Source organism: Tenebrio molitor, chromosome 2, assembly GCF_963966145.1.
Source record: "Tenebrio molitor chromosome 2, icTenMoli1.1, whole genome shotgun sequence".
Classification (NCBI taxonomy): domain Eukaryota; kingdom Metazoa; phylum Arthropoda; class Insecta; order Coleoptera; family Tenebrionidae; genus Tenebrio; species Tenebrio molitor.
This window is the reverse complement of record NC_091047.1, coordinates 21,463,633-21,483,873: the sequence shown is the minus strand read 5'-3', so window position 1 is coordinate 21,483,873 and position 20,241 is coordinate 21,463,633. Positions and strand designations below refer to the sequence as shown.

General features: G+C 35.1%; 1 protein-coding gene and 1 long non-coding RNA gene across 2 annotated transcripts; one reads left to right on the top strand and one right to left on the bottom strand.

Annotated features, from left to right (window-relative positions):
• The first annotated feature begins 1,201 nt into the window (after nucleotides 1–1,201).
• On the top strand, nucleotides 1,202–19,249 carry LOC138122868 (uncharacterized). Its single transcript, XM_069037253.1, has 3 exons — nucleotides 1,202–1,367; nucleotides 10,394–10,501; nucleotides 10,556–19,249. The coding sequence occupies exon 3, from the start codon at nucleotides 14,369–14,371 to the stop codon at nucleotides 15,524–15,526; it is 1,158 nt and encodes a 385-aa protein (XP_068893354.1). The 5' UTR covers nucleotides 1,202–1,367; nucleotides 10,394–10,501; nucleotides 10,556–14,368; the 3' UTR covers nucleotides 15,527–19,249.
• Nucleotides 3,238–6,003, bottom strand: LOC138122869 (uncharacterized). Its single transcript, XR_011156640.1, has 2 exons — nucleotides 4,268–6,003; nucleotides 3,238–4,213 (listed from the first exon to the last, which is right to left on the bottom strand). It is a non-coding gene; the product is annotated as an uncharacterized lncRNA (long non-coding RNA).
• Nucleotides 19,250–20,241: the final 992 nt, after the last annotated feature.

The following is a 20,241-nucleotide window of genomic DNA, read 5'->3' as shown; positions in this document are numbered from 1 at the left end:
TTTTTTATTTCTGGACCAGGATAATAATTGGTAAATCTTGGATTCAGAATATTTACAGAATTGATAAAAATAAGTGCAAAACATTCCCCGTTTTCATTCCGACTACAATCCGATCAATTCTTACAGCATCTCCTCTTTCACGACAGCTTATACCGTTTATAGGTATGTGTCTATCGAAGAGAATCATCGGCACGACCATCAATCCTGAATTCGTCTTCGACTCGTGAGCCTTTGGCGAATCACCAGAACAGGTCATTGTTGTTCGATATTACTGTAAGTCATGAATAGATGGAAGAGTCCCAATACCGAGAAATGTTTTGAGAATATTTGGCAGCACTCAGTTGTCCGTCAATCTTCGTGGGTCCTCAATCTCTATGGCCACTCGAGATCTCACCAGTTCAGATTTAAGAACAACTGCATTCTCAATAAAAAAAGGCGGCGATAGGAATCGAACTCAAAACCTTGTAATTATCTGTCTAACTCTCTACTAGCTGAGCTATTTAGGTCTTGTCCATTATAATTTCTAATCAGCTACAATAATACATTAAATTGCGCAATATTACGAAATCAAAAAAAAGTTGGATTCGCAACAATTCGAACTCGAGACCCCTTGGATTGAACGCGAATATCTTACCAACACGCCTATAGAGGATCTTCAGTATTTTTCGGATTGAATATATTATATTGTCTATGCTAATTTTCTTATTAATTAAAAAAATGAAATTCGCTACGCACTAGTGTACATAACAATTATTGTGTCCAAATTAAGTTTATTTTTTAAGGGTAAGCACGCACGTAATACGCTGAATACGCTCAATCGTGCAGCGCTTAAATTTAATAACGAATAACGCATTTTGACTTTTGAGCGTTTTTACTAAACAGAAGACGGTCGATGGTCGAGCATTGGTATCCTTCAAAAATACGCTGACACATCGGCCTACTCGTTTAAAAAAACGGATTTACTGTAAAACCAATTTTTTTCCGTCATAGAAATTGCTTATTCATATTGTAGATAGTATTCAACGATAGGCAACCAACAATGTCATTATTGTTACGTAGTTATAATTTTTTTTGTAACACAACTTACTAACATTGAGTTTTTTTTTAATTTTGTATTTGTGATATTAAAAAGCTTACATATTTTTATAATAAAGTTTAATGCAAAACGATAATATGGATGGCGCCATCTAGACCAGGATCGCGCGCGGCGCTGTTTCGGTCGGTAATTCAGTTTGGCTTTTTACTTGTCGATTGCGTAGACAGTTGACAGTTGACAGTTGACGTGTTCTGGTGAAGGTGAAGTGTTCTGTGGTTGACACTGTTGACAGTTGATACAGCAGTGGCGTTTGCATCACAGTTTTTAATAGGTGAGTCAATGTCTTGATATTTACTAAATGTAATTCGTCTGACATTATGTTCATTTTCAACGGTTGTGCCTAAAGAATCCTGACCCACGAACGTGATTTTTGTTGTAATCGTTTTTCAATAGACAATTAGCGAAAACAAGAACGCACGTATGTACGTACCGTAGGTTTTCTACGTTTTTGCTTTTTTATTAGGTGAACAAGCTTTATGAATGGCATTTAATAAAACGCGTTTAAGCCTGAGATTGTTAGTTCCAATTAAAAAAACTTCAAGAAGAAAATGTTTTATAGTTAAAATTCATAATAAAACACTAAAAAATTACGTTACGTACGTGCGTTCGTGCTTTCTTTAATTCTCTAATGTCATAAAGAAAAACATTGTTTTTGCGTCCAAAACATGGTAGTAGTTAATAACTAGAATAAAACTATTATAAAGTCGGTACAGGTTGCAAGTGTTTGGCTATATATTACATTACAGTATCACCAACACTTAGAAGAAAAATAATCCTTATTTATGGAGAAAATTAAGTTACAACATGCTTGTTGCTTCATTGCAACCTGTACCCACTTTACTATTATATTATATGGTCTTTGGTTAACTTTACAATATTTTTAACCATCTCTCTTAATTTCAGATTATCGTTTCAATTTGCTTTATCTGACTATCTTTTCTAGTGATTTTTCTATATTCAAATGAAAGTTAAACATTATAAAAGTAAAAACATTTATAATATCTTTTATCATCAGTTTTTTATAATATGATAATTCATTTTTAATCTTATCATAATTTATTATTTGGTATTCTATTTTATAGTTTTCTAAAATTTTCTTTAAATCTTTCTTAATATCGCGTAAATTCAGTGGGGGATAGCCATCCCCTACTGAAATTCCATATTGTACAAAGCATAAAAGATCATTTGTTATTATTATATTTTTCTTTTAAATAACGTAAACCATAGATCGGTAAACCACGTACTCAAATTAATTTTATAGGAGTAGATATTTTTATTTATGAAATCAAACAGGTTTAATGGATTAGGATTAATTTTATAATTATGTATTGCTTTATAGCTATTAAGACAACAAGTGTTTTATAGACGATTTAAAAATCGAGATCGTAGTTTAAATCAGAGCGACCGCAGGGAGCGAGGATTTAATAGATCGAGATTTTTAAACTATAAAACACGCGTTGTCTTCAAGATTTTTTCTAACACTAACATCTTATCAGAAATTTTAATAAATTCAGAAATTATTCGAGGCGCGTCACAATACACAAAATGCGGAGATTGCCGTGGGTACTATGGTAATAATATCAACAAACTTGGAAAAAAACAATTTTCATCGATGAAATGTGCCAAAACGTTCCAGAAGAAATAAGAAAAAAGGGGCAATTTGTTACCAATGAAGTCTAAAAGTGCATATGAAAAGGTGTATGTTTCGTTTCAAGGCCGGAACAATGAAAAAAGCATCACGGAGGTAACGGAAGATGTCATTTTGGCTTTTCTTGATATGAGGTAGGTGTGTAGAACTTCATTAAAAGTTAATTTACATTACGGCAAGAATCATTTGAAGAAAATGTAAAGATTGCCAGTTTTCGATGGCCGGCCACTTGCATTGGATGAAACAGCAGAAGTTAAAGAAGATGTTAGGAACAAGAGCACGAAGCTAATGTGGCAGTTCCAATTCAATAATTGTACTTTTCACTTTTGTGATAATTACTGTAAAAATGATGAATAAAATGTTACTTGAATAATATGTGGGAGCGTATTTTGTTCGATACCTCCCTAGAAAGTGGGTCTGTATCCATGGTTACCAGTGAGTGAAGGTTCCACTTTCGCTCACGCACTTTCGCTCACGCATAATTGAAATTCGATTTTATGAAAAAGAATTTGTATATTGAAAATAATTACATACCAATAATAACTAAACGTTATTCACGTGGAGTTGAACATTTCAAGGACAAATAATTTTATTTTTTGGATCTGTAATTATGTTTTGTAAATAGTGACATGCAGCTAACCAACATAATGCGAATTTAGCAATGCTCAATCCATCGTGAACGGTATTTACCTGCATGTCACTGTTTGCTAAATTATTTGACCTTGAAATGTTCAATTCAACGTGAATAACGTATACAGTGCGTTTTTTTAAGACTGGCCAGAGGGTTTTACATGCTAATTTTTCAACCTCCTGTTAACTTTGTATTTGTAATACCTAAATGGTTATAATAGACAATTTACAAATAAAATGTTATTTGCAAAAAATAGTGTGAACATTGATATTTTACATTTTATAACGATAGATTCATTATTTATGTTATAACAAGTTTCTTTACTTTAATAAAAATTAAATGAAATGTTCAAAATGGCCTCCAGAGGCAGTTAGCAATCACATAATCAATTACATGTCAGGTGAAATTTTAGCCTACTGAAAATTTAAAATTAGAGCAAACGGAATTCAAAAAATGTCTTTTTGCTATAATTTATTCCTTGATTCTGGTTATTAAATTGAAATTGTTTCAATACATTATCATATCCCACAACTTTACTACAAAACTGGGTTGAATATTTTCATGAGGACAAAAGTTAACGGGGGGTTGAAAAATGTAGCTTGTAAAACCCTATGGCCAGTCTTAAAAAAAACTCACTGTATAACAATTCATCACTTTACATAATTAATCACGACGGCCACCGAATATGCCCATCATCAGTACAACTTTCTGAAGGATCCACTCTTGGTCCGCCGCTTCCAGTAAAAACTTGCAAACATCGTTTCTTGAAGAAGTTGTAGCTTTTTTCGGCTGATAGTTTCTACATTTTGTTTTCAAAAAGGAGGTGAGACTGTTGAACCTGTACAATTTATTATATTAAAAGAACTAATAGCTTATTAAAAAAACCTCTTACCTGGATACCTGGAGATATAAACGTTTTGAAATACAAACAGTGTACTCTTCAACATTGAATAACCGCGCTGATGCTGCTTTCGTCTTTTCCCTTGATCTCGGTCTGCCATTGTGTAAATATTTCCAATTCTTTCTGGTATCGTAATTTTGATTTCGTATGCAGCATTTGGTACTTCGCGACACTTGCCTCTTCCAGGACGTCATCAGGAACACAGAATTCTTCGTCATCCATTTCCACAACGTGGTGTGCACAATCACTTTATTGACTTTGCAAAACTTTGTTTATTTTGTATTTTATTTTTTTCCATAGCAACAGATCTCTCCGAAAATGTGATTTATTTATTTTATTTTAATTTTATTTAAAATTTTGAATATAAAGTTACAGACTCATTTTCTAAGGAGTTATGTCTGGTATCGAACAAAATCAAATACAGCACTCGAGAGTAAGGCCGCTTTTGTTCACTTGAATTGCATCGACCACTCCGCTGCGCGTCGTGGCCGAACATGCAATTCGCGTGAACAAAAGCTTTACCTTCCTCTCTCGTAGTGTAAATAACTATTATGACTCTATAAGATACGTTGCTATTGACGACGTGTCTTATAGAGAAAGCGTATTTTATGGGAAACATAAGGTGTGAGCTCAAATGCACCATGGAAACAGTATAAGATATTAGTGTTAGAAAAAAAGATTATATTCGTTAACGTAATTTTTCTATTTATCTAGCAATTCTTCTTCTAATTTAAAATATAATATTTCCTAACTTTTTTGCCTTATTGTTATTCAACATGATTATTAATTCTTTAAAAATTTTTAATAATTTTGTATATATTCATACAAATTTGTTTCACCATGTTTATAATCTATTTCTTCATATGAAATTTCGTTGTATTTTAAAAATTCTAAAAATCTTCGCTTTTTATTCTTCAATCACCCGTGGCAAATTTTGCCACTTTTTATTTCATCTATAAATCCCATAAATTCGCGGACATAGTCCACTCATGAGCCGAAGGCGAATTCTAACAAGTTATTTGTGATTAATATTTTTCTTTTTCTGCAAAAACATATTTCCAAAAAATACGACTAGCAATTTCTCTTAAAATCAACACCTACGTCATCACTTATAGCATTTGTTGATTTTTCATAACCCAATATTTTTGCTAAATCTTTACCTTTAAACAAAGGTTGATTATCATTATCTAATATGAAAAATACGTCTTGATCATAAACTTACAAGTAACAGTATTATCTATGTCAATAATTTAATTTATTTTTTATTATTGGGTGACCGATCCCATTTATACTAGCTACATACGTTATTTGTCTTCATCATATAATTATTTCAAATAGCTTTCTCTTTCTCTATATACATACGTAGGTTTCATATTGCCTCATATATTGTACTGGATCCCTTTTATTACAAGTATTATTTATTATTTTTTTCGACAATTGATTAAATGATCATTAAAATGATCACCTCCATATATAACACGCATTCTTGAATTCTGAGGCTTCTCACAGTTTTACCTAAACAAGGACAGTGTGCTTTAACACGCATTGTTTATGAATAATTTCTTATGAAAAAAAATGTGATAAATTAAATGAATCGCTCACATAACGATGACCAAGAAACATGGCAAATGTTTCAGAAAAGGTTAAACGATATGAGAAGTAAAGCCAATAATGACTTTGAACGATTAGTATATCGGAATATGTTTAATCAGTTTAAAATGTATGAAAATAACGTATTAACCTTGGCAAACTTAGATTTTCTTAAAATACACTTTCGTAATCTTGAAGTCTTTGATGAATACATTTTCTAATAAATGACAAGTCTTTGCTCCATTTGTTTGGAATTAAAATGTCCAGATGATTTTTATAACTATAGAAATAAATATGAAAAAACATGTAAACAATGTAAAAAAGCAGTTAATTCTACTCGTTTATTATGTGATTGTGGTAGATATTACACTAGAACTAATTTTAAAAGGCATATAAAAACAGATTTGCATAAAAATGGATTGAATTTATTTATTTACTAAAAATTGTTTGTTAGATTTTTTCCTATAATAAATGGAACGAAGGAACTTAAGTAATCTTCGTTTATCTGAACTGTTTAATATTGCAAAATCATTAGACATCAAATATATTAGAAAATATAATAAAGCAGACTTAATAAAAGCTATTATTAAAGCTGAAGAGCAATTACATAAGGAAATAAAAAACGGAAAAAAGTCAGTTATGCCTCCTTTGCGGAATTCGGACAGAGTCCTCATGAGCGAAGCGAATTCAGAAATATTTTCATTTGATGATGATTTATTTGCTGAACCAAGGAAAAAGAGAGTTAGTAAAATCAAATGTGACATATGTGGAAAATATATCAAAAGCACCCGAATGCACCTCCATAAAGAGAAAGAAAACAAAAAGAACCTAAAAACATTTCAGTTTGATGACGATATATTTGCTAAACCAAAAAAAAATAGAGTAAAGAAGATAAAATGTGATATGTGTGGAACATATATCGAGGAAACTCGAATACATTTGCATAAATTAAAACATGATTTGGAATAGTCGTCGTTTGCTCGAATTACGTAATATGGCAAAATCCTTAGGTATAAGATACATTAAAAGATACAATAAGGCAGAATTGATAGACGAGATTATTAATGCTGAAAAGCAATTAAAAATAAAAAGAGAAAACAAGAAGAGCTTGGAAATATTTCCGTTTGATGATGCCATATTTTCTAAACCAAAAAAAGAAAGAGTAAAAAAGATCAAGTGTGATGAATGTGGAAAATATATTAAGGAAAGTCGAATGCAGTTGCATAAAGCAAGACATAATCCAGAGCCAGATTTTATTTTAGTTCAGGTTGCTTTTAAGGGAAGATTATTAACGTATCAACATAATAATCTAGAAGAAGGTATAGATATGGAAACATACATGGATATGATAAAAGAAAAGGCTATTAAAATAATTATAAATGCTTTAAATCTCCACAAAAATATTAAAATTAATTTAGAGATGGAATGCGAGTTTATGAAACTGGAAAATGAAGACTTTACAATGATACATAAATTTCAGTTACTAAATGTCACAGTGTAGTAACAGGTATTCGCAAGCAGATGAAAATACTCAGATTATCTATATAGATGCTAATAATCTATATGGATGGGCTTTATCTCAGAAATTACCAGAAAAAGACTTTAAATGGTTGACTTGTGATGAAATTAAAAATGTCGACGGTATATTGGTATCAGATAGTAATACGGGTTATGTTTTGGAAGTCGATTTAGCATTTCCAGTAGACTTAGCTATTCATAACAAATTCAATGATCTCCCTTTAGCTCCGGAAAATAGAATTCCTCCGGGCGGAAAAGTAGAAAAACTACTTTGTCATTTCTATGATAAGAAAAATTATATAATTCATTACGAAACATTAAAACTTTACAAAAATTTAGGTATTAGAATAACAAAGGTTCACAGAGGTATAAAATTTACTCAGTCAAATTTTATAGCATCATATGTTAAATTCAATACTGAACAAAGACAAAAGGCGAAAAATGATTTTGAAAAAGATTTCTGGAAATTAATGGTTAATGCCCCATATGGTAAGTCTATGCAATCTGTTAGAAACCAACAAAATATTAAATTATATTGTGATGAAGAAAAATTACAAAAAGCAATAAACAAACCTAATTTTAAACACAGAACTATATTTAGCAAACACCTGGCAGCAGTTCACAATTTTAAAACAAAAGTATTGTTTAATAAACCAATTTATATTGGGCAAGCTGTGTTAGATTTATCGAAATTATTAATGTATAACTTCCATTACAATGTAATTAAAAAAGAATTCAATGAAAACGTAAAACTTCTTTATGGAGACACTGATAGCTTTATATATGAGATTAAAAATGCCGATTTCTATGAATTTATGAAAAACAATCTCGACTATTTTGATACATCTGATTATCCAAAGGATCATTCATTATATTCTGATAAAAATAAGAAAGTAATAGGGAAGTTCAAAGATGAATTGAATGGTATTAAGATATTAGAATGCATAGGTTTAAGGTCAAAAATGTACAGTTACAGAACTGAACCGTCTGTTTCGAAAAAATTAAAAGGTATCAAAAAAGCAGTATTGAAGAAAGAAATAAGTTTTGAAGATTACAAAAATTGCTTGTTTAATCAAAAAGAATACTTCCATAGACAGAAAGTGATCAGGAGTCATAAACATGATATATTTACTGAAGAAGTAAAGAAAAAGTCTCTAAGTTGGAAAGATGATAAAAGATACCTTTTACCTAATTCTACAGATACATTAGCTTATGGACACGTATTAGTATCATCATAGGTACGTTCATGGACATTGTTGAATAAATCGCTATTTTTTATTAGTGTTGAAGTAATAAATTAAGAAAACAATAATTACAATTACGATAATAAACATAAGAACAAAAATAATAATTTTTAATTTGTTAACTTGTTGAATGAGACTTGAAAACTTTTTTCGGAATTTTGGATATTCTTCATTGAATATATTTAAATTCTTGAATACAGTACTTTCCATTTAATTTACAATTTTTGAGTTTTTTCATTTATTGCTCTCATATTTTTAGTATGTCTTTCAAATATTTTCAGAGTTCTTTTCTTTACATCATCGATGTTTGATGGTATTACTACTGTTTTGTTTCTTAATTCTGCTAGTTTCTTAGGATCATAATTATTGTAGTTGTCTAATTTATATTCCAATTCATCTATTTTATTATTAGCGGATTCTAGTTCACAGTCTGTCATAATTAATTGTTCAAGGAATAAATTAGCTGCTTTTCTTGCAATATATTTATCTACAACTTCTTGTTTGAAACCAACTATTTTTGCTCTATCTTCTAATCTGTCTATTTCAGTAATAATAGGTTTTAAATCTTTTTTCCATTTTTCTTTCTCATCGTTGGGAATGTATGAAACTAGTTTGTCCATTTATGACTGAAAAGTTTCTAAAGATTTACTAATTAATTCATCTGCTTCTTCATCTAAACTTATATGTTTACGACTACCTGCTTTGTGTTCTACATTATCGAATATTTTTTTATTTTTTGTTTTGCTTTTTCTCTCTTTTGTTCCCAATTGTTCCGATTTGTTCTCTTTTGTTCCGGATTGCTCTGGTTTGTTCCCGTTTGTTCTCGTTTTACATGCAATCTTAATTCCAACTGAATTTAGTCCCATATTAAGGGAATTTCTGGAAATACTTTTAGATTTGCAAAAATCTGTCTTTGTTAGTTTTTTATTTACGGTAGAATTGAGATATTCAATGGCAAAATTACGATTTCTCATTTGCGTTACTTCATTGATATTTCTTGGTATATTTAGTTTTTTATCTTGAGTAAAAGATTTGTAACTATTTTTAAATTGTTGGAGTTCAGATGGTTGTCTTGTTTTTAATGGTGTATAATATTCTGCTACAATTTTGTTCTCTTCAGTATTGGGCATTTTTTTTTTAATTTATTATAAAAATTTTATATTACCCATCAGGTTCAGTAAAAGAGATTAGTGTCCGATTGGGTAGTAGCTAAGGAAATTAACAATTTAAATAAATGTGCACAAGCAAAGGAATATGACGTGATCACTCGATAAATATTTAAACTTTACAAATCCAGAAATTATTGTTAAATCACTGAAAAAAATACTAAAAAAACTGACAGTATAAGGAAATACTCCAGGATCACAGGATAATAAGCATGTTGATTATGACAGTGCAATTAATAAATTAAATAATAACACCATTAGAATAAATAAATTAGAAAAACATATTTTCTGATTCTTGGAATCTCTCCTCTAATAGGTAGGAACTATTCTGTAATTGGAGAGCAAGAATTGCTTTCATTTTCTTATCTTTTATTTTGAAGATTTATTTTTATTCAAAGCTAAAAAAAAAGTTTATTCGTATTTTAAGGGCTTGTGATATTTTATGTGTATTCATTGATCTTTTAAGATTTTTATTATATTCAAATGTTTTTGTTATCGAGATACTCGTATGTGATACTCAGTAAAAATGTTGCTTTCTTTTAGTAGTCTTTTTCGTTTCCATAATTTTTTTCTTTTCACTAATGGAAACTTTTTTTTAGATGAATAACAGAAAATTAACCTCAACACCTCAACCAATAGATGAACTACCATCCAAAAAAATAAGACTTGGCGATAATACATTGAATAATATGGTAAGTCCAGAAAAGGTAAGTTACAATTAATAAAAACTTAACCATGTTATTCTCCTTATTTTTTAACAGCGACTGGTCAGCTTGAGCACTTCAGATTATGATGCGTTAAACGGATGCATAGACTTCATAGATAAGAGTTTGTTCGCTTGGCACTTTTATCATGATCCTGATAACATACTGTTAGTTACTGCTCCATCACGGTTTGGTAAAACATCAATCATAAAGATGCTTGAGAAATTTTTTGGAATTCCCATTACCAGCTCTGGGGTTAGGGTCACAAATGTAATACAAAAAGATGGAATTTTTGTTGAGGATTTAAGCAACATGTCAAAATATTTCAAAATATTTAAGACAAAGAAGATTTTTGAAATGTGCCATTGTTCACCTTCTGTAAACACTTGCGATAAATGTAAACAATGGTTTTATGAACACTGTGGACAGCACCCTATCATTTCAATAGATTTCGGGAACATTGACACTTCATCTAAAGAAGATGTTATAGTAAGTCTGAAAAGAGAAATTATAAAAGCATATATGCAGCACGGATATTTGGTAACAAAAGTCAGGGGGAAAACAGTGTGGTCAAGCACACAGGACGAATTAATGGGTGATCTTCATGTCAGTGACTTTTTGATGTACTATGATAGTGTTGAGCATTGTAAGTTTTGGTTTAACCCAAACACAACTGAAGCAGATAAGAAAGACTTTGTGGTAAATGGCCTGCCATTTTTGGCTCAATGTTTAAGTTTGTATTTCAAAACTGAAGAAACTGGAAAAGGCGTTATTTTACTTATTGACGAGTTCGATGCCTTTGTTTGTAAAATGATCTTTGAAGAAGGAGAGAAGGAGGAAATACAAAAAAACATCAGGCAGATTAACGGGGTTATTCGCGATTGGACTCGTGAAATTCTGAAATCCTGTCGTTTTGTGAAAAAAGCATTGCTCATGGCCTGTTGTGCAATGGGAGGTATATTATCACTTGGACCAAATAATACTCAAATTCGATTTTTCCTGGACTCCCATTCTTTTTCTCAATCATTTGGATTTACAAAAGACGAAGTGGAATTTTTAGTGGATGTCTATGGAGAAGGAAAGAGTAATGAAAAAAAGAAACAAATGCTAAAGGATATTGATGAGTGGTACAATGGATATTCAGTTATAAAAACCGGGAAGAAGATTTTTAGCTCTTTTTCTATTCTCAATTACTTACGATCTTTGAGTCTACGCTCTTACTGGAAGGATAAGATGGGTTCGAATCGTCTAGATGGTTTACTTGCAGAGACCCCATTTCATCACAAGGTTTTCCGTCTATTAAATTGTACTGAAAGAACCACGTCAATCAAAATTGTTGAGAATATACAGCCTGAACATATTTTAAAATTGAATGAACTAATTATAAAACGTGGAAATGTGAGTGAAGAATTAGTTGATTTGTACTTCCAATTTTTAACAGATTGTGGTTTCTTTAATGTAATCAAAAGAGAAAATCATTCTATTAACATAAAAGTCCCTAACTTCGAAATTGATTGTCGGCTTAGACAAAAGGTGCTTTCTGGCCTTCTCAAAAAGGAGACCGGGAAGTTTGATAGTTCCAAAATCTCTGCATTCATTGCAAGCTTAAAATCTCTGGCAGACATCAGTGTGTCACTAAGAGATAACAGCGTTGAAGTTGCTATGTGCATCGCAAAATTGTATACCAATACAAAGATCCCCAGGAACCATTTTGAAATACAAGCTGATTTATATTTTCTTATAAAGGATTGGATTGATGAGTGCTGCTATGCTGAGCTCAAAGTTGACAGCGGTAATTCACCCAGAATTGATATATTTTTCAAGATAAACGATAACACATCGGTAGTACTGGAAATTAAACACTTCATCAGTGCAAAAAGTGTGGATGAGGCTCTTGAACAGATATTGGATAAAAAATATTACAAAGTCTGTTCAAATTGTAATATCACTACTGAAAATAAAATTCTTCTGGGTGTATTTTTAGCTAGTGATGGAAAGATCTCTGTTGGTTGCTTGGTAAACATTAATGAAGAAAACAGTTCGGAAGTTATCATGAAGGGAAGAGTATGCGTGGATAGCGAAGGAAACACCCTGTTCCCACCAAATGAAGAGACAGGTTGATACAAACAGTAATTTATGATTTTTGTTTTTGTAGTACTAAATATATACTTAATTCAATGTTTTCTTATGGTCTCAGTTACGTATCTATACTTTTTTTATATGACAACCGAATTTACGTGTTTTTTATTAAATTTTGTAAATTACAGATTATATTTTATATATTTTTTTATTGTCCCAACCAAGATCTTTCTAGGTATCTTGGTCCCAACTAAGACCCAGCAATGAAAACGCAGTTGGAGATATCTAAGAAAGGATATTTTTTCAAGTTTTTGACGCTGTTTTTTTGTCGGTGGCTTTTTAACTCTTCAATGTAGTCGGAATGAAAACGGGGAATGTTTTGCACTTATTTTTATCAATTCTGTAAATATTCTGAATCCAAGATTTACCAATTATTATCCTGGTCCAGAAATAAAAAAGCCATTTTGGAAATTTAAAAACAAGAGCTTTTATTTGTTTAATATTATTACCGGTCGCCACTCCGACTGGTGAATTTTTTGCATGTGCCAATGCTTTCTCCAGAAGTAAAAATCCATTTTGGGGTGTCTCAAAACAAGGAATGTTGTAAGGTTTTTTGGGTGCTTTTAATGTAATTTTGTTTGATTTTGGATGATTTTCCCATGTGCCCATTTTCTGGTGGTCTATTGAGTCTCGAGTATTTTTTGGGAGCATAAAAAATTATGATTTTTAAAGGAATTTCACCACATTAGTTTGTAAGGCGCCAAATATACCTCTTTGATTTGGTGTTGTCTTTCTCTTTTTTTTGCATGCGCCAATTGGTCTGGTCCAGAAATAAAAAGCCATTTTGGAGTGTCTAAAAACACGGTATGTTGTGAGTTTTTTAGAGTGCTCGTGAGATAATTTTACATGATTTTGGGAGATTTTAACGGTTTTTTCGTGTGCCCAATCTTTGGTGGTCTACACATATTTAGGAACTTTTGGGGTGGATAAAAATTAATGATTTTTGAGAGGTTTTGGGCCCTTTTCGGTTGTGTGCATTTGGGCAAACAGCTAAATTTGTAAGATTTTGCCTTGATTTTTAAGACGCTTTAAGTTGATTTTCATTGATTTTTCCATGCGCCAATAGGCTTGGTCCAGAAATAAAAAGCTGTTTTGAGGTGTCTGAAATCTAGAGATTTGACAATGGTTTTAGAGCAGTTTTGAGGTAATTTTAATTGATTTTTGCATGCGCCAATTGGCTTGGTCCAGAAAGGAAAAGCTATTTTTGGGGTGTCTAAAATCAAGGCATTTTGTAAGTTTTTTAGATCTTTTTCGGATGGTTACTTTCGGGAAAACAGTAAATTTGTAGGATTCTACCCTGTTTTTCGTGTGCCCAACTTTTGGTGGCCTACACATATTTGGGAACTTTTGGGGTGGATAAAAATTAATGATTTTTGAGAGGTTTTAGGCCCTATTCGGTTGTTTGCTTTTGGGCAAACAGCTAAATTTGTAAGATTTTGCCTTGATTTTTAAGACGCCAAATGTCCTGGCCCAGAAGTAACATTTTACATACTACTAATCGCGATTGCTTTGCTGAAAGAAAGGTATGACGATCAACGTTTGATCATAAAAAATCATATTCGCGCGTTATTCGATTTACCCAACGTCACAAAAGATTCTCCCGCGTCTCTGAGGCAACTTATCGACAAGGTAGATTTGCACTTGAAAGTGTTAAAAACGTTAGATGCGCCGACGGAAACATGGGATCTTCTAATAATCCATTTAATCGAATTAAAATTAGATGCATTTACCATGCGGGAATGGGAAACAACCAACAAAAAAACGATGCCAACGCTAAAGGACATGTACGCGTACCTCAAGGATCGCTGTCGCGTGTGGGAAGCGATCCAATTTCACAAAAACCCCGAAAAGAACCGTGACGTTCAATCCAAGTCAAATCCGCAACAGAAATCAAAAGCGCCGTTCACGAGATCTTCCTCCAACTTGGCTACGCAACAGCCCTCGTGCAAGTTGTGCAATCAAAACCATTTTATGTATCAATGCAAACAATTTTTAAATTTGTCCGTTTCGGCTCGGATCGCCGAAGTCAAAAGGTTAAAATTATGTTTCAATTGCTTGAGGAGCACCTCACATTCCGCGTCCCAATGCAAGTCAGGAGTTTGTAAAATTTGTAATAAAATGCACAACTCATTGCTCCATTTGACGGAACCCGCAGCACCTGTGACAACGAACGCGGCTGAAGACACCCCGATCGTAGCTAACCATCACTGTCATAGTTACGAATCGCAGGTACTTTTATCAACAGCAGTCATTCTCGTACGAGACAACACCGGCCAATATCAATCGTGTCGCGCATTGATTGATGTTGGGTCTCAATCCAACTTCGTAACGATCGAAACTTGCAAACGTTTAAGGGTCAATTCGAAAGAAACCAACATCCGCGTCACCGGAATTGGTAATGCTAACGGCAGCATTGTCAATAAAATCGCCAGTCTGCAAGTCAAATCATTTCACAATGCGTTCGGTGCTAACTTGAATTGTCTTGTAGTACCGATCATAACTCATTCAGTGCCGGCGGAATCGATAAATGCAAGTCTCCTCCAAATCCCAAATAACATCAAGCTAGCGGATCCGCAATTTCATCGTTCCGGTCCCATAGATATTCTAATCGGTGCTGAAATCTTTTGGGACCTCCTCTGTGTCGGTCAAATCAAGGCCACCAAAGTGCACCCGGTTTTCCAAAAGACCCACCTGGGATGGATAGCCGGGGGCGCAATGCGTCTACCTGCCAAACTTCCGCAAAATTCCGTGACGAATTTACACGTCGTAACCAGCGCAGTGAATCCGCTGAACGAGCGTGTGAGACACATTTCATCTCCACCGTCAAACGCGACAATGACGGCCGATTCACAGTCAGACTACCATTCAAAGACAATTCAAAAGAGTTAGGGTCGTCTTATGACATCGCTTTGAAAAGGTTACACGGTCTTGAAAGACGATTAAAAAGATCTCCGGATTTGCGCGTTTCCTATCAATTGTTCTTGGACGAATATCAATCTTTGCATCACATGTCACCGGTAACAATTGAAGATCGCGAAATGTTCTCCAACGACGGGTATTTTTTACCTCACCACTCGGTAGTAAAAGAGTCCAGTGTTTCCACTAAATTGCGCGTAGTCTTTGACGCATCGGCCAAAACCTCTAACGGTGTCAGTCTAAACGACAAATTAATGGTAGGTCCGGTGGTACAACAGGATCTCTTTGCTATCATTACGCGTTTTAGGTTGCATAACATCGTGATATCCGCGGATATAACAAAAATGTATCGGCAAATACAATTGGACAAAGAGGACAGAAAGTACCAACGAATTTTATGGCGTCGCGACCCGTCCCATCCGGTTCAAGTTTACGAGCTTAACACGGTTACCTACGGCATGGCGTCATCGTCCTACCTGGCTACGCGATGCATACAACAGGTAGCACTGGAAGAAGGCTCAAATAATCCCGAAGCTCAGCGGTCAATCATGCAGGACACGTATGTGGACGACCTGCTAACTGGAGCAAAAACGGTTCGCGAAGCGCGCGCGTTACGCGACAATATAGTGGCAATCCTTGACAAAGGCTGTTTCCCGTTAAACAAATGGGCATCAAATTGCCCCGAGCTATTGCCCACGTTAAGTGAAAATGAAGTCATGGTGAATTTCGATAAACATGGCGACTCCAAAACATTAGGTCTATTATGGAATTGCACACATGACGCGTTAAAATATTCCATATGTCAGATCCAGTCAGGAAATCGGGTAACCAAGCGACGAATCTTATCAATCACCGCGCAGATTTTTGACCCTCTCGGTCTTGTGGGTCCGGTCATCCTAATTGCAAAATTAATGATCCAATCGCTATGGTCGTTAAATGTTGGGTGGGATGAGTCCGTCCCAATAAGGATCCTGACTACCTGGGATTCATTCATTGCCAGCTTACCTGAATTGAATCAGTTGGAGATTCCTCGGCAGGTAACTTCGAATCAGAATCCCATTGGATTCGAACTCCACGGTTTTTGCGATGCATCCGAACGCGCTTACGGAGCATGCATCTATATCAGATCCTTAAACACCGCGACACCCCATCAAACCCGGTTACTTTGCGCTAAATCTCGAGTGGCACCCCTCAAGACAATAACTCTCCCTCGCTTCTCAAATCGTTTTGTCGTGGTTAGCGGCCGAGCCAGCGACTTGGAAAACGTTCGTCGCAAACCGTGTTTCCGAGATTCAGATGTTAACAAAAAATTGCGTCTGGAGTTACGTCAACACCAAAGACAATCCCGCTGACATAATTTCGCGAGGCTGTTCACCCCGCGAATTGATTGATTCTCCATTATGGTGGCACGGGCCATCCTGGTTGTCAGACGAGGCACAGCATTGGCCGAAGTACTGTCAGACGAATCCAAACTTCGCCAACGATCAGGAGTTGCCGGAACAACGACGTGTGGTTGCTGTCGCGATAACTTCCGAGAAAATGTTACCACCAGATTTTTTTACTCGATTTTCATCGTTGCGCAAACTACAACGCGTGTTGTCGTACTGTTTACGATTCGCGGAAAACTGTCGAAAGCCCATCACAAAGCACACCGGTCCCTTGAAAGTATCTGAATTACAAAGATCAATGCTTATCATCCTAAAAAACGTACAGCATCAAGCGTTTAGTACCGAAATCAAAGAACTCGAGGGCGGTCGTCAAGTCAGCAAGAAAAGTCGTCTGATATCACTCAACCCTTTCCTCGACGATAGCGGACTCATACGTGTCGGAGTCGGACGTTAAGCACCCAATAGTGTTACCTAAGTGCGAAATCACCGAATTAATCGTTCAATCGGAGCACATCTCATTATTGCATGCCGGCCCTCAGGCTACATTGGCCTCTCTGCGACAAAGGTACTGGCCCATGTCGAGGCGCTCCGTGGTGCGGCGAATCATTCACAATTGCCTCAAATGCTTCCGAGCAAACCCGACGACATCGTATCAATTAATGGGTGAGTTGCCCAAAGATCGCGTTCAACCGGCCCGACCTTTTCTCAACAGCGGCGTTGACTTTGGCGGTCCAGTGTACCTGAAAGAGGGTCGAGGTAGAGGCAAAAGGACGGTAAAGGGTTATATCGCCCTGTTTGTCTGCTTTGCGACCAAAGCGTTACATTTAGAGCTCGTCGGAGATTTGAGTTCTCAATCGTTTTTGGGCGCTCTCAAACGCTTCATATCAAGTCGCAGGCACGTTGCAAATTTATATTCGGACAACGGAACAAATTTTGTGGGTGCTCGTAATGAATTATCCGAACTTGGCGAAATGTTAAAGTCGCAAAAATTCGAACGCGATGTAATTGACCGGCTAGCCGATCGTACGGTCCGGTGGCATTTCATTGCTCCCCATAGTCCCCATCACGGTGGGATATGGGAGGCAGGTATCCGGTCCGTAAAGTCACACCTTAAAAGAGTGATTGGTCTGACATCACTAACATATGAGGAGATGCACACGGTATTAACACAGATCGAAGCCTGCCTGAATTCACGTCCTTTGACACCCATCTCCAACGACCCCAATGACCTAATCGCCCTTTCCCCAAACCACTTCTTAATAGGTGATCTGCTCACTGCCCCCGTGGAGCATGACGTAACGCCTTTGCCCATCAACCGGCTGTCTCGATGGCAATATGTGGAACAACTTCGGCAGCATTTTTGGAAAAGGTGGTCCGTGGACTACCTGACGCAACTACAACCCCGCCGTAAGTGGAACCAGCGTCTTCCAAACATCGAAGTGGGCGAGTTAGCGGTCATCAAGGAAGACAATTCACCACCCCTTCAATGGCGCTTGGCACGTGTCGTTCGCCTACACCCAGGAAAGGATGGTTGTGTGCGTGTGGTGACTTTAGAAACTTCAAAAGGTGAAGTGACCCGCTCAATAAACAAAGTGTGTGTTTTACCCATGGCCTCTATGTACATTTAACCAGTGAGAGCGTTCGAACTTTTTTGAACTTTTAGTGATAGTGCCTATTTACCCATTTTGGTTTGTTTGTTTGTATTCATTTCGTTTTTTTTTGTTTTTTGTTTTGTCGTTTGTTCTTTAGTCATAAGTTTCAATTGTACATGTGCACACCGATGTGTCATACATAATTGATTTGTATATACTGTTTAAATTTAATATTGAAGGAAGCCTTCAATGAGGGGCGGGATGTTGGAGCGGCCGGTCCAATTTAGTTTATGACGCCGCTTCCAATATTCCTGTCGACAATCATCCCCGGTGCCGGTACGTTGGTGGTCTCTTTCACAATAGTGGGAAAGTTCCGCCATCTGGCTCAGTCACATCTTGCAAAAGACCACCAGCGTACTACCCATGACGGAGAGGGGGTGCGAATTTACTTTTTGTATATTTTCGTTAGTTTTAAGTTAGTTGATAAGCAAATGTAGAACCAGAAACACCAATACATCTTTGCATTAATCTGAAGCATCTATCCTCATTTTGAAATCACGGTCCACATTGTGCGAAACCCCTACGCGTAAAAAGAAAACCCTACCGGACACGCAATTGGCGTGTCATAGGTTCAAACTCCTGGGTGCGGAAACATCCGTCAAACTTCGTAGGAGGCAATTGAACCGAAACACCTTCTAACGGTGCATCTTTTGAATGCACTGATGATAAATGTTGACCATCTTGTCTAAAGAGATAAAGAGTTAAAGGTTAATGTGTTAAATAATTTAAAATTTAATTCAACTTTCTCCCATGAACAAACATAATTTATTTTACAAAATTTGTTTCGCGAAATCCCATTTAAGGTGATTAAAACATATAGATAACTTATTCAAAAATAAATTATCTTAATATTTTCTACTTTCTTGTACTAGCATGAAATTTACTAAAAAACTATATAGACGCTACTGGGGCGTATTCTGTAACTGCTCCCCTAATTTTTAAAGGGCGTTTAATTAAGTTGTCATAGCAATGACCAATCAGGACGTGAAATTTTAAATTTTAAACGACGCTAAAATTTTAACGCCCCTTTAAAAATTACAGAATACGCCCCAAACTCTTACGAAATACTTGTTTCCAGTACTCGGTTTTAGTAACTGGTACGAGTTACTGGCATCGTGTATCCGAGCCTTTCGGGCGCGCTGGCTTTTGTGGGACGAGTGACGTAAGGAACGAGTCTCCATAAGCCAGTAAGCCCAGTAAAGATTAATTGCTAAGCGAGTTGCATACAAACTTTTATTTACATCTTCAGCCTTTAAATTTCGTTTTTTAATTATTATTTATGTTTATAAAAATTTTGTAATGAAAGGCGGTGAGGCGATTATAACTACGTCGTCATGGTGTTGAGATAAACAACAAAAATACTCTCAGAAGTATTGTGAAGATTGTTGCAAAAAGAAAGAAAAGAAAGAATGGCTTTAATGCCCGAAGAAGATTTTGAAGCGATTTTCCTGAAATCCAAGAAAATACCCACGGAATTTCCAACGCTGCAAGTCCGGTTCTCTACTGATTCGATCCCAAGAGCGATGAAAATGACTTTCTAAAACGGATCAAAATGCATTATCAACGTACTGTCGCGAGCAAAAAATTCTGGTCGTCAATGTCATTTCAAAATTTGGTTAGATTGTCACAAATTAAACATTTTTCCCTG

Excerpts from the sequence above, each read along its gene's own strand:
- LOC138122868 (XM_069037253.1), top strand. The coding sequence starts at position 14,369 with ATGCGGGAATGGGAAACAACCAACAAAAAAACGATGCCAACGCTAAAG.